Consider the following 14,635-nt stretch of genomic DNA (forward strand, 5'->3'; position numbering starts at 1 on the left):
TGTGGTTGCGACAAACCCTCCCGGGGAAGACGACGGCTCCCTCCCCTCTCTGTGATGTGCTGGGAAACTCACTCTGCTCATTAAACGGATTTCTTGCTTTCCTGGGCTGCGTTCATCACGGTTCATCTGCCCTACTTTTCTCAGAGGAGTCTTTAGCCAGCTAAAGGATTAGTGGGTCTCCAGTATCAGACTATTTTTGCCGGCCTTGGGAGATGCACAGCACGTGAGTGCGGTTGGGGCAGGGGGAGATGGTGGTTCTGACCCTCTGGGCTGTGTCTGGAGGAAGCCAAGAGCTGCCTTGACTTCCCCCAAACACCTGAACACCCTGGTCAGGCGGGGTCGTGGTTTCCAAGGAATCCCATTTCCTGAATAAAAGGGCTAATAAATGTGTGGGAGATGCGAAGAGGCAGCACCCAGCCTAACAGCTACTTATTGGTGGGGGTGTCCAGCTCCTACTCAGTGAAAATCATTCTTTTTATGACCCAGGCTCTGAAAATCGGGTGAGAAACAGAGCATGCTGCAAACACATTGCAATCCCACTACCGTGCTGGGAAGCTGTTTAGGTATCTCCATCACATATCAGGCAATGGAAACAGCTGGGAAGAAACCCCAAAAATTTATGGAACCAGGGAAAATGCCAACTCCAACCTAACAATGGGTTGGGCCAGTTGCTCCTCTCTGAGTGACAGCAATTGTTAAAGAAGCAGGGAGGAAATCTTTCTTTTCACCTTTTCTTCGCAGTTTTGGTACTCACATACAGCATGGGGCATTGGACTTTTAATCCTTCCCGTGCCAAAGGGAGTTTTAACAACCAGGATCTGCAGGAAGGCGTTACCACTTTCTCCTGTTGATGCTGTTCGTATCCCTGCAGGACCACTGCAAAGGGCCCTGTCAGGTAATGACTAGAGCACACCCAGGGATGTCGAGCATCCAGCCGACAAATAGTTAAATAGCATCAGGAGAAGCAAAGCTGGAACATGTTGGATGCAGAACCTCCTGGGAAGGGAAATTATCCCATGCTGAGTTTCCCACACCTGATAAAGCCACATCCAGTGAGTGACAAGAGGGAGAGGAGGGTGGCTCCTTGCTGGTCTTATAAATGAGGCCTTAAGCTTCCCTCACTTTGTTCTCGTTGAAATGGGCATAGCAGAAGTAAAACATCTTATTTTCATTATCGCATGTAACTTAATTTGTTCTGAACTGAATATTGGGGTGGTATGGGGGGGGGGTGTGTGTAAAAAGAAACCCAAAGCTATTTTTTATTGGTTTGGATGGAAATCACTTTCTTCTTTCAATGCCTGGGAATGGTTGCCATAAGTTTTAAAGAGCACTGTATGATGGAGGTGCCCTCATGCATGCCATCCAGCTCTGAAATCCCCCAGTGAAGAGTTTTACCGTGGGCTGCAGGGAGTGAAGATGATGATTTGGCGGTAGAGGAGGGATGCCGCTCTGGGGTGATGCAGAGTGAAGTGTGAGCCCAGAGTCCCCACATCCTTCACCCTCAGGAGTCCCTCAAGCTCGTGGTATGTTTTGCATTGGAGAATCAGTGTCATGACACCAAAACCAGCCATGTGTCACCAGCTGCTGACAGGGAAATGCATTTCCTTTCTGGAAATGCCATGTATGTCCTTGAATTGGTCACAGACCATCAAGCCTCAGGCAGCAGAGGTCCTACAAGCCCCAAATATTTTCTTAAACTGTGCTGGGGCATACACCCTTAAAAGCAGACAGGCCTATGACATCTGCTTCTTTTTTTTACATGATAAAAAGCTTGCTCAAAATGGTCACCCAAGATGTTTCAGCCCCTGTGGTGCCCCAGTGTGTAGCTGCCTGCCTGGGATGCTTGAGCCAGGAGTTCCCCTTCCCACCCTCTTAGTGGGATCTGGTCCTCTGGATGCCTGTGAGCACCCTCAAGGGAGCCACCCCAGAATACTCTGCCTGTGAGGTGTCCTTGGTAAGGGTGTGGGTGCTTGCCAGGCCATGTCAGACATGTCCACGGGAAACTCGATTTGTGTTCGACGCTGCTAAACTCTCGCAGAAGAGCTGAAGTTGCTGGGAGGATCCTTATGCCCCAGTGTCCACCTGGCACCCTGAGGCATTTGGAGTGAGTTATGGCTTTGAAAGCGTGGGTTGGGTTGGGGGCGTGCCTGGGGAATGTCAGTGGGTGGAGAACTCGTCTCTTGTTTTATTAATTTGCCGTTTCTTGGCTTTGCACCAGGTTTCAGATTGAAGCAGGGGTTTGCCAAGTTGCCTTTTTTTGTTTCATTGCAGTGCTCTGTGATGTGCTGCTGGGGGGGGGGGGGGCTTGGGGGGGATGCCTCTGGCTTCCCCCCTCCAGCGTCTCGGTGTCACCAGTGCAGGGGACTCAGCCTGTCCACCCAAGCTCTGTGTATGCACAAACACTTCCCCTTTTCGCCAAACTTTGCAAAAAGCAATTTGGATTCTGCTGTTGTATAAAAAAGGGCTTGAGGTCCCGCTGTCGGATTTCCCAGTGGTTGTTTCTGCCATTCAGATGCAGGTTGGATTTGGGGGGGGCTCTCTGCAGCGGGTTGGGGCTCTCCTCACTTTCTGGGGCTATAAACACAGCTGGGCTGGAACACCAGTACCTGATGTGCAACGTCTTCTTGCTCTAACAATGCTCTGAGAGAACCCCTGGGTCCAAAGCAGCTGCAGTTCAATCTGCTCCTACCGAGAGTCTGAGCTCCACGTCGAGGCATCCGCCAGCCCTGTGTCACCCCACTGGACCACAGCCCCAGGCTTTTGGTCCAGAAACACCCTGTCCCACCCCGTCCAGACCACCCAGCCGGCGTGTGCTGAGCTCAGGCACCACCTTTGGCACAGCCCCTCCAAGCCGGCAAAACGAGCAGCATCCTCTTGCCAGCTGCTCGGTGAGGCTTTGCTGGGAGGACTCGAAGCCCTGGGTGGACCATCACGTCGGGAGCTGCTGTGGGGCCACAGGCTGGCACAGCACGGCCCAGCCTGTAAGGCAGCGGTGGCCTGTTTTGGGGAGCAGCAGCATTTCGTAACCCGAAGGGTGTTTGTGCTTTCGGCAGCGCACGATGCCGTTTCTCTCACTGTCGCTGGAGGGAGCTGCCCCATCCTTCATTGGGCTCCCAGACGTTAGGACAAGCTGCAGCTCAAGTAATTGTTAAAAATGAAAGAGCTGGAGGATTCCAGGGGGATTTCACATGAAAACAGAGACCCAGGAATGGCTTCTTCTGCAGAAGGACCTTGGAAGGGCCCTGGGATGCCACACGCTCTGGCGTGGGAGCCGTGGTCTGGGGGCACGGGGTGGCAGTGACACTGGTGGGATGTGGAGACTTGCACAGCAGAACAGGGCAAGACCGAGACACAAAAGAAAGCAGCAGCTGTAGTTCCTGGGCCAGGTAAGATTTGGGCATTCAGCCTTCCCCCGGCTGGTGTTTGGTACTGGCTGGCGTTGTCCTCTGGGCACCTCCTGTAGATGCTGAAGATCAAACGCACCAGTAGTGAGCAAACCCCAGATCTGCCAAAAAACCCCCCAACCCTGGCAACGAATAAATACAGCGAATCTCCTTCACCAGTTTCTATCTGATGCATAAATAACACCTTAGTCTAATCACTTTAGAATCCAGACTAAAACACAGCACTCCAGTATCTGCTGGTGCACCCAGGGACTAAACAAGCTTTGAATTAAGCAAATGGAACATTAAAAATGTATTTCTGAATGCAAGAGTGAGCAGATAGATAGCACAGAGCCAGGTATAATGGGCTGTTTGTGCAATTGTGCTTGGGGCTATCATTAACCCCAGGCTTTTCCCCAGGGAAGGGGCACAGACACAGGAGCTGGGGCCTTGCTTAGGTACATCAGGTATTTACGCAGCTGCTCGAGGGGACTAGAGTGCTCTCTCATCTCTTCTTTCTGCCGTGAGCAATTTTTGTCCCACTTCCTTGACCAGCTAAATAGAAGCCCTTGCTCTTTCCTCCAGCTCCAAGATCAGGCCACATGTCTTGGATCATGAGCACAGCTGGAGTTTACTCCCATCACCTTCAACGCTCCCACTCCAGCCCCAGCTCATTTCATTCCTACATATGTAATCATTCCCCAGAAGCTGCAATAAATGCTGTTGGAGATGACTATACATGTATGGTATGAGAAGGCTACTACTTATTGGGGCTTGTCCTGACTTTAATTCATCCAGCTAATTCAGACCTCAGCCTCTGCTCTTGTTCGAGGCGTTGGCACAGGATTTTCCAGTCCCCTACAAGGAATATCTGCCTGCTGCAAGGGTCTGACGTCAGGGAATAAGAAAAGACAGCTCATCATCTCTTCCAAACTTGCTGCCCCAGGGCCCGATTTCCAGAGAGAAAAAGGAATTAAGAAGTCCATAAACTTCAAACAGACTAAAAATTACTGTTGGGGGCTATAGCAGGGATTTATCTCAGAGAGCTCTATAAGGCTACAGCGGAACTGAGGCCAGAAGGAAGCACAGTGCTCGGGTCAAACTCCCAACAAATAAACTGAATCCAGAGTTCTTACACAGTTCCCACACATCATCTACTGGTAACATCGGGCAAATAATCCAGGCGGGACAGTTACAGGCTTGTTTTTATTAAAAGACATCTTCAGAAAAGATATTTTAGTACAAAAAAAAGAGTTTAAAATACACAAGCTACAGTTGGTTTTTTTTTCCAGCATCAACATTTATAAATTACACCACATTGTTATTAACACTGCATTTAAATATGGAAACAAATTAAAACAGGAAATTCATCGACAGGATCCAACATCCTACAAATGACTATTTACAATATTTAGCAGCTAGGAGCTCTAGCACAGTAGTCAATATGACTTCAATAGGGCAGGATGCTTGGGAAGCCCCAAGACGGCAGCTTGGCCTGTAACAGTTTTTGGGGACCTGTCTTGCCCACCTCTCCCCAGACACCCACCCCAAAGGCAGAGGGGATCCTGTACATCAGGGTACGTACCCGACAAGGCAGTGTGGCTCTCGCCAAGAAACCCTGTTGTCCTCTGGCCCTTTGGAGCAAGATTTGGGGCATGCACGTGGGACAGTGCTATTCACTCTGCAAATGACGGGGAGTCTGTTGGGAGAGGGCAGCGCTCCAGGGGGATTTACAGCGGAAAGCAGGGCTGGTCCTGCCCAGGGACAGTCACTGCTCTGTACCTGTGCTGTCCTAGTGCTCGTCCTAACCACCCCCAGCAACACTGGTAGGCTCCAGGCAGAGCTTAAGACTCAGCCCTCCAGGATCTGGCCCTCATGCAACTGGCTGCAGGATCCCACCCATCATCTCCTGGAGCAGGAAGAAGTTTCCCCAGCTCCCACCAAATTCCAGCACAGACAAATACAGGGCTTGAAGCTGTGGGGGCCAGGGAAGCCAAGTGAGCCCGAGGTCCCTGTCTGCACAGGGTGTCCTTCAGCCTACCCACCAAAACCCATATTCTCAGCGGGCTGAAGTCACCAGAGCAGGGGCTGTGCAGATGGAGCTGCCCAAGGCTCACTGCCCCACGGCACCAGGAGGGGAAGGGGGCTCTGGGGGCTCTCACACAAGGGTACGTAGGACATCATTTGGGAACAACAGTGAAAGACAGGACACAGCAAGGCTCCGTACTCAACTCTTGGGTCCAGGGTAGTGAAACACTTCACATGCTCCCCCTCCCCCCAGCCCCAGCTCATCAAAACCAGTACAGAAGTGTTCAGACAGGACAGAAAGCACCAGACAACTTGAACTTGCTGCAGCAGCACGTGGCAGGTTGGAAGACCCTTGTGAATGCTCTGGAGGTGGATCTCCCTGCTGGTGGCTCCTCTTCTGGTTTGGGAGCTCCCATCCAGGGGTTTCAACAACATGGAGCTGTTTTACTTACAGCGAGGAGCTGTGTCATGCCACTAATGGGCTGCTAACCAAGAGAAACACTCCTCAGGGGACTTCCTGGGGAGGATGGGTTTGTTTTCTGTAAACACCAAGTGATGGAGCTCAGATCAGTGCTCCACAGAGAAGGTCAAGTCTCAAGTGGCAGCTTTAGGGCTCTGCTTCCAGTGCTGCAGGTTGGATTTTCATGGTGGTTGACTTCAGCGGGTAATACCTGCCTCTCCATGTCTTCCAGAAGATGCCCTGCTTGCGCTCGTGCCTCTGGCGGGGGATGGAGCGGAAGTACTTCCCGTTGAGGTTGGCATGGCCACAGGTGCTGAACCACCAGCCACCTACCAAAGCAACGCAGAGGCCGGTTTAACCCACAGCATTTCCAGACAGAAAACAAACCCAGGTTCAAGGCAGCTGCTGCCCCCATTTTTCCCACTTTTCCAGGGCCTCAGGACCTTACAAGACCACCTTGTACATACGTGGAGTCCCACGCACTGGGAAACCTTTGCACAGGTGTGACTTCAGGATGCATCTGCAAATCCCTGCTGCTCTTTCGTGCATGCAAAACCACCTCAAACCCTTCAGCAGCCCCATCTCAGGCCTGGGGACTGACCTCTGCTTCACCTGAAAGGTTTCCAAGCAAGGTGGCAGCCAGAAAGGCTGTTATGAAGACAGATGCTTGGGCCAAGACCTGAATCATGAACTCCTCCTGGTTTCAGCTTCCCTCCTGGTTCCCTGCACGGCTCCTCCTAAGGGTGCAGCTTTCCCAGGGAAACAGGGGACAAGCTGGGCTCAACACCAAAGGAGTCTAGTCCCACAGAGTCACTGTCCCACTCACAGCCACTACAAGACAGCAGAGGGCTGAAGGGAAAGTGCACACCACTGAGGAGGAGGAGCTCATACTGACCTGAGAGGTGTTTGGCACAGTTTGTGTCAGCTTTGAGGTCGTGGTCGCGATCCCGAGTGGAGAAGGGCAGCTGCCTGAAGTCCCCAATGGCATTCTCCAGCTCTCCAGACAGAGGTCCCAGCAGATTGAGCATGTAGGCTGTGCTCTCACCACCAAGGCTGAAGACAAACTGAACCACCTGGGAATTTCCCTCCCAGTCTTCCAGCTCAATCAGGAGATTGTATCTTCCCTCTTGGACAAGGTGATGTATCTTCTCCAGGCCCAGCCAGAAGTCACCTGAAACAAGACACACTGCATTGGCTGCAGGGACACAAACATGCTGAGCAAAGAAGACACGTGAACAGGCTCCAGAGACAAACAGGGACAACCCAGGACTCTGTAGCACTTGAATCACTGTCTGGCACCTGCAGGATAAGTCAGGAAGACCAAGGACTCTTGGTCTGCAAGCAGTGGCCCCCCGCCCTCCTCAGCCCAACACTGCCCTGGCACAGAGATCTCCAGGGGCCAGCAAGGGGGAATAACTTGTGCTAAGATATCACTTATCCCTCAACAAGAAGATGGACACCATCATCCACCTACCATGAAGATCTCCAAAGCCATTCTTGTAGGCATCCCAAAGCTGGTCAAAGTCCACAGATCCATCTGTGCGCCTCTGGATCACTGTCCAGCCACCTTCTGCAGGAAGGAAGAACGCAGTCAGTTGGGATTACTGTTTGCCAGAGCACCGTGCAAAGCGCTGGGGGACACCTCCAGTGCTTTACCTGCAGTCATGTCGCAGTAGACTTTGAAGGGCTGAGACCCTGCAGGCTGCACCTGGAAAACCCCGCTGCTTTGCTGCCCGGCCAGGAAGAGCTGGTGGCAATCCTCTGGGAGCTCTGCAGGGAAAGGAAACAACGATTGAGAAGATGGCCCTGAGTCTCAGTTCCTCAGCAGGTTGCTCCTACCACAGCCCCAGCACTTGCGGCCCTGGCCACGAGCCTGGCCAGCTGTGCACAGCGGTGGCTGCAGCTCCGGACGCGTGCTGGAGAGGACAGCCTCCAACTTCAGCATCTTTAAATGCTGTGACCCTGTATCTTCCTGTTTATCCAAACACAGCTCCTTGGGCTTCCATCCAAGGCAGAAGCTTGGGGTGACCTAGGCCACAGAGCACTGCTCCCCGTCAAGGGGAGACCCGAGGAGCTTCCAGCTCCCTCCGTGCCAGGCAGGAGCAGCCTGTTTGGGATGGGCTAACACCAAGGGCAATCCAGGGCCAAGCATCCCCATCCCACCCCGAGGCTGAAGCAGTCTCAAAGGGCCTCAGGAGCAGAAACAAACCCCAAGTCCTGATGTCAGGAAGGCACCTGAGAATTCAGCACAGGACATCTTGCTCCTGGTGACTGTGGTGGCCCCAGCCCGATGTCCCACTGGGCAGCCTGCCACCAGCAGACGTGGGGCCAGGCTGGGGTGACCCTTTTGCCCAAAACACACCGACTGGGGCAGGGAAGGGGTGGCTGGAGCACAGCGAGCCCCAGCTCATCGCACCAGTGGATTGCCCGCAGTGAGGCCACCCCCCAGCTTGCACCCCCTCCATCCCCACACCAGCCAGGCCTCTCCTTCCGCCCCTGTGGGGACTTTGCCCCGAGCTGCCAGCAAAGCACCGTTTCAACAGTGCTGATAAAAGTCCATCCAGGAACCACCACCCGCAGCACTCGGGGACAGAAGCGGGGCGGGGGGGAAGAAACCTGTTACAAAACCCGAGTCAAAAGGCCACAGGAGGATGTGCAGGGACTTCAGCCCCCGGGCTGTCAGCGCAGTCAAGGGGCTCTTTGTCAGCCGGGACAGGTGCCCCCGTCACCCCCAGACAAAGGGGGTCTGTTCTCCCCGCATGAGGGTGGGATGGATTTTGGTGGCTCACAGCTGCTGCCAGCACAACCCCAAGACAGACGGGTGAAGAAACCTGAAGACAAGCCCTGGGCTGTGCCAGGGTGCTAGAAACCCCCACGGCCCCCCTGCAGGGTCCCCCTTGCAGTAGCTGACCCCAGAGTCAGGGCTGGCACCATGATGGGGGCAGCAGCGGGGAGAGGGGCTTCCCCCGTGGCCATGGGGCTTCGCATGGGGCAGAAGGGGGGAAAAATGGGGCTTCTGAGTTGCAGAGGGCAAGAGCAGCCCCTGCAAGGCATCACCCCCTGCCCCTCTCCTCGCTGGGCACCCCGATGCTGCGTTGGGGCAAGGAGTGGAGCCACAACTAGAGGAAAGGTCAGTGTGGGGGGGACCCAGGGGACAGCAATGTGTCACCTGACACCACCTTTCACCCATTTCCCCCCCACAAGACCCCCCCCCCCACGGTGAACTTTCCCCTCCTTGGCACAGGCACTCCCTCTCCCACTGCCCGCAGGCACCATGGCTGGACTCGCCCTGCCCTTAGCATCCCTCGCACCCCAGCGCCCACACCAGCCCGGGACTGGTGCTATCAAGCCCACGAGCGCACCCACGGGACAAGCGTGTGGCCCCGAGCCTGTGCACGCTCGGATCAAGGGCGGGTGTTTTGCACAAAGGGTCACCACCACACAAAGCCACGCAGCACTGCAGGGAGGCCAAGTGCATTCCCAATATCCCCACTTGCTAGGTGAATGTAGCTGTGGAAGCCCAATGAGGCTCGGGGGAAGAGAAACCACAACCTGACCTCACACCCACCGCGATCCCGGCTCTCAAACACAGCAGCAGGGAGGTGCTGGAGGCTGCTGGGCTCACCCAGCCCCGCAGAGCTCCTCGCTTCCTCTCCCACCACCGGTGGGACGGTGCCTGGGAGGATTCTCAGTGACCCCAGCATGCAGAAGCCAACCCCATCCCTGTGTTGTTTTTTTTTTCTGGGCCCTGTCCACACTCCCTGCACTCGGATCTCTTCTGTTTTCCTGGTGCAATGGGGACTTTCAAGCAGCTGAATGAGATGCAGCTGCTTGAACAGCCTCGGCTCAATCTTTTTGTTTGAGGAACATGCTCGTTAGTTCCAGTTCATGTTGCACATCCGTATGGCACCAGCAGAACAACAAGACCTCCTGGCTGCTCTGGATGTTTTTCTTTCCCTCCCCCTTTATTTAGCCAAACAAGACAGAAGAATCAACAAGGCTGGCTGGAGCTGCCCCAGGCATGGCACTGTATTTACCCAACAGCATCTCCAGGCATGACAGGAGGTCACCAACCTGGGATAAACATACTTTCTTGTGGATGGCAGGGCATGCCTGGAGCTGTCTGCATCGCCTCCCCCTCACCCTCCCCAACCCAACCCAATTATTTTGGAGTCCCAGCGCCACGGGGAGAGAGTGAGCAGGGTTCTACCTTTCCCCTACTCGGCCAGCTGCCAGAAAGCACAGGCTCTGCCTAAAGATGTGATCCTCTTTCTGCAAGCGATTAAACCTTTCACTCTCCAGGCTGCTTCAAGCCTTCAACTTTCACATGCTTGGCCCTGTGCCATCTCTGGCCTGAAAAAACTTGTGTTCACTGGATGCAAATAAAAGGGTCTTTCTGAAAGGGCTGCTGGTGGAGTTCATCGCTGTTCCCCGGGGCCACGCCAGCACTGCAGCTCTGCCCGACAATAGGCAGGGAGCCGGCGGCACAAGCCTTCCTGGCACTTGCCTGCTCTGAAAGCAGCCACAAGCCTCCCCAGGCAGAGGACACAGGGCTGGCCCACCAGATATTGTGTGCTAAGATTTGCCAGAAAACTCACTCAACTTGCTAATGAAAGAAAGGCAGTTTGTTTTCTGTCAGCGATATCAACATCGGGGATTAGGCAAGAGAAGGGGGAGCTCACAGCTCAGCCAGGTGGGAGGGAGTCGGGACACCCAGGGTGCTGGGGATGCTCAGGGTCTCCCCATCGTAGACAGCGCAGCACAAGAAGGGGCTGAGCTCTCGCACCTCCCACCTCACAGCATCCCCGGGGGCTGTGGGCCCTCGCTGCCCCCCACCATGCTTCACAAGGGTCACTGCACCCATCAGCCAGCATCTGCCACCAGTAAGTAGCAAAGACCCAAACCCATCTCCCTGCAGCCCACTTCCAACATAACCCGAGAGCGGAGCAGGGGGGTTGGATTAGTTGGTTGGACTAGATGATCTTTAAAGGTCCCTTCCAACCCAAACGATTCTGGGATTCTCTGACACACTGAGGGCAAGCCACAAAGTAGAGCTGGGAAAAAACAAGGTGGGGGAGAAAGATTTTGGGACAGTGTTCAGGCTCGCTAGTGCTGCTCTGACTGAGCGAGACCTCACGTAGCCCTGCTGAGGGCTGGCCAGCCCCACCGAGCCAAGCACTGGGGGTTTGGAGCCCCGTGTCCCATCTCTCTCCTTATCTGCATTGATTCTGCAGCTCTTTGTTCTGCCGGCCCAGCTTTCAGGCACACCAGTGACAGCTCCAGGCTCCATGTACAAATTACCATGTGTTTTCCCATAGCTATCCTTGTGTTAAGCCCTGGGGCAGGATTTCCCCATGCATTCTCACCCTGCCTGGTTTCTGTTTGGCTCGCACTGGACGTCCCCAGACAGCTGCACAGACGGAGCCAGCACCGTGATTTAGCTGACATAACACGAGAGCAGCTGCTCCTGGCCAGCAAACCCTGCGGGGACACCAGTTCCTATCTGGGAGGGAAGCTGCAGGATGCAGCGCAGCTGGGGACACCCGCTCTGCTGCTCTTCACTCTGCAGGAGCCCCTCCAGCCCCCTCGCCAGCAGAGAGGATGCTCCAGATGCAGCATCCACTTGCCTGCTTTGGTTTCCCGGGGTTGTGAGTGCCCGGTGCCTTCCTGCCTGGGCGTTTGCTGCAGCTCAGCATAGTGCAAGCTGAGGCACTTGTCTTTCATGTATGAGCCCTAAATACGAGCCAAGGGAGACAGATGCACAAGGATCTAGCTCCCTCTGCCAAGCCTCCCCTCTGCCAGCAGACAGGCAGAAGCAGACTCTGCCTGGTAAAGTGAGAGCAGGTGAACAAGAGTTAACTCCGAGGAGCAGAGATCCTCCTTTCCCGCCTGCATTCATCCCCACAACCTGCCAATCCTCTTTGACAAATACCTGCTATCAGTGTTCACTCCCCACTGCATTCTTAATATCAGGCAGAAAAATTCCTCTTAAATCCTTAAATTCCTGCTGGACTAATACTGATCCAGAAGGCTAGGATCCTGCCTGTGCTCCAGATCCCCTCAGTCTGGCCAAACTCCCAAGCTCCAGTTTTGCAAGCAAATCTCACATCCTGACTCAGGACAACTAAACCTTTTGTTTCCAAACGGTTGCAACTGCTGCAGGTTTGCTCCAGCACAGAGTGGGGTGGCATGAGCAGGTACTCACTCTGTGTCAGCACGGGCTCCCCACTAGCATTTTGGCTCTGGTTAGTGAGGCTGAGGCTCTTCAGGTTCATCTTCCACTTTGGAGACTGTGTTTTGTTGTCTTTCAGGTGTAAGGGGATCAGTAGATTGACCTAGAAAAAAAATGCACAAGTCAGAACAGTTTTATCTCAGCTCATTTTCCACACTGTTACTCAGTGGAGCTGATCAGCCAAGCCGCCAGCCGCTCCCCTGTGACCAGAGTTGGGGCTGAACTTGCCCGGAAACCTGGAGGAATATGAGATACCTGAGGCTCACAAAGCCAGAAATTATTGTGGTTTTTTCACACCCATGCTAACGAGTTCATTCTGCAGATAAACTCAAAGGACGAGCCCGGAGAGGCTCCGTTCCCACACACCAATTCCTCCTCTTGCTCGGTGCAAATACTGGGGATCTTGCAGTCTGCTCCCTTGCACCAAAGCTGTGGCACCAAGGCCATGGCCTTTGTAGGGTCCCCAAAGCCGGGGAGCAGCGGCACAGCCGGTTCTCCTGTCACCAGAGGGCTGTGCCAGGCGTGCAGGACCAGGCTGCGGTCCCCCAGCCGCAGAGCGGGGTGGGAGCTCACCTTGCTCTGCAGGCTCTTAATCTGCAGATTCTGCTTGTCCAGCTTGTACTGCTGCTGCTTGATCTTCTGCAAGAGCTCCTCAATTCGCAAGTTCTGTGCATCCATCAGGGACTGCGGGGGGGAAGAGCCAGGTGAACCCCGCAGCTCTGGGGAGATCCAGCTCTGCTGCACGTATCACACGAGCCAGGTCCCCCCGGCAGGGCTGGTCCCCACGGATGCTCCCGGTGCCCCCAGGACCATCAGGTCCCCCCACCGCTCTCCTGAGGCCGATCCTCACCCGCTGCTCCCCGTGTCCCAAGAGGGTCGGGTCCCCCCCACCCCTCCAGGCTGCCCACCGTGTCCCGGGAGGGCAGCTCCCCACAGCCGCCCTCTTACAGCTGCTCCCGTTGCCCCAGGAGGGCCGGGTCTCCCATCACTCTTCCCGGTAAGGCAGCGACCCCTCCCCACTTCCCTCCACACTGGTCCTGGTACCCCGGGTGGATCTGGTGTGTGTGTCCCCCATCTCACCCCTTGGGTCGCTCCTGGTACCTCCGGGGGGGTCTGGTGTGTGTGTCCCCACTCCTTGGGTCACTCCCGGTACCTCCGGGGGGGTCTGGTGTGTGTGTCCCCACTCCTTGGGTCGCTCCCGGTACCTCCGGGGGGGGGGTGTCTGGTGTCTGTGTCCCCACTCCTTGGGTCGCTCCCGGTACCTCCGGGGGGGTCTGATGTGTGTGTCCCCACTCCTTGGGTCGCTCCCGGTACCCCGAGGGGGGTCTGGTGTGTGTGTCCCCACTCCTTGGGTCGCTCCCGGTACCTCCGGGGGGGTCTGGTGTGTGTGTCCCCACTCCTTGGGTCGCTCCCGGTACCCCGAGGGGGGTCTGGTGTGTGTGTCCCCACTCCTTGGGTCACTCCCGGTACCCCGGGGGGGGTCTGGTGTGTGTGTCCCCACTCCTTGGGTCGCTCCCGGTACCTCCGGGGGGGTCTGGTGTGTGTGTCCCCACTCCTTGGGTCGCTCCCGGCGCCTGGGTGGGTCGGGTCTCCCCCCGCCCCCCCGGGTCGCTCCCGCTGCCCCCGGGGCGGCTCCCCCCGGTCGCTGCCGGTGCCCCCGGGGCGGCGGGCGGTGCTCACCTCCAGCGCTCCCAGGTCCCTGGCGCTCTGGTTCCCGGCGGGTCGCGCCTGCAGCGCCAGCCGGACGCGACCCTCCAGCTGCTCCAGCCGCCCCTGGATCGCGGCTTTGTCGGCCGCCACCTCCTCCAGGCGCTGCCGCAGAGCCTCGGAGAGGTTGAGGAGCTGCCGGCCGCGGCCCTCCAGCTCCCGCACGCTGGCCCGCAGCCGCTCGCCCCGCTCCTGCGCCTCCCGCGCCTGGCGCAGCAGCCGCCCCATGGAGCTGTTGTGGGCGCTCAGGCGGCTGCCGAGCTCCCGCATCTGCCCCTTGGTGCGGTCCACATGCTCCTTCAGGCCGTGGCCGAGCTGCAGCAGCCCGTGGGCGATCACGTTCACCTCGTCCCAGGAGGCGAACTGCGCCCGCCGCTCCTTGCCCGCCGCCGCCCGCCGCTCGGCCCCGGGTCGCCCCGCTGCAGGTGCCGGTCCCGCGGTGGCCGTGGCGGCGGCGCACAGCAGCAGCGCTGCCCCGGCGAGCTGCATGGCTGCCCGGCCGCCTCCCAGTCCGCGCCCCGCCGCCGCGCCCCCGCTTTTATCGCCGCCCGCGCCCCGCGGCGGGGAGGGCCCCGGGACCGGCCCCTCCCCGCCCGCCCGCCCCGCCGCTTTGTTCGCCCTCCCCCGCCGGCCCCGGCTCCGAGCCCTGGCCGCACCCCCCGCCCGGGGCAGCCTCGGTCCCTCGCCGCTGAGCCCTGCCCGCGCCCGTCCTCGCACCCTTTCCCATCCTTGTCCCATCCCTGTCTCATCCCCATTCCCATCCCCGTTCCCATCCCCGTCCCAATTCCCATCCCTGTCCCCAACTCCGTCCCCATCCCCATCCCC

General features: G+C 56.8%; 1 protein-coding gene across 2 annotated transcripts; it reads right to left on the reverse strand.

Moving 5' to 3' along the window:
• Positions 1 to 4,575: 4,575 nt before the first annotated feature.
• ANGPTL4 (angiopoietin like 4) lies at positions 4,576 to 14,305 on the reverse strand. Of its 2 annotated transcripts, none has more exons than XM_074808835.1 (7): positions 13,784 to 14,305; positions 12,677 to 12,787; positions 12,077 to 12,206; positions 7,528 to 7,641; positions 7,346 to 7,441; positions 6,767 to 7,042; positions 4,576 to 6,200 (listed from the first exon to the last, which is right to left on the reverse strand). In XM_074808835.1, the coding sequence occupies exons 1-7, from the start codon at positions 14,297 to 14,299 to the stop codon at positions 6,019 to 6,021; spliced, it is 1,425 nt and encodes a 474-aa protein (XP_074664936.1). In that variant the 5' UTR covers positions 14,300 to 14,305; the 3' UTR covers positions 4,576 to 6,018. The 2 variants fall into 2 exon arrangements, with proteins under 2 accessions (XP_074664936.1, XP_074664935.1); XM_074808834.1 differs by having other exon boundaries at positions 6,767 to 7,066.
• Positions 14,306 to 14,635: the final 330 nt, after the last annotated feature.

Source organism: Strix aluco, chromosome 29 (genome assembly GCF_031877795.1).
Source record: "Strix aluco isolate bStrAlu1 chromosome 29, bStrAlu1.hap1, whole genome shotgun sequence".
In the NCBI taxonomy this organism is placed as follows: domain Eukaryota; kingdom Metazoa; phylum Chordata; class Aves; order Strigiformes; family Strigidae; genus Strix; species Strix aluco.

Bases quoted from the DNA above. Each gene is read 5' to 3' on its own strand.
- ANGPTL4 (XM_074808834.1), bottom strand. From the start codon at position 14,299: ATGCAGCTCGCCGGGGCAGCGCTGCTGCTGTGCGCCGCCGCCACGGCC. The intron at 7,442-7,527 runs GTAAAGCACTGG...TCCTTCCTGCAG, and splicing joins CTACTGCGACATGACTGCAG to AAGGTGGCTGGACAGTGATC. The intron at 7,067-7,345 runs GTAGGTGGATGA...GTGTCCCTGCAG, and splicing joins TGGCTTTGGAGATCTTCATG to CCAATGCAGTGTGTCTTGTT.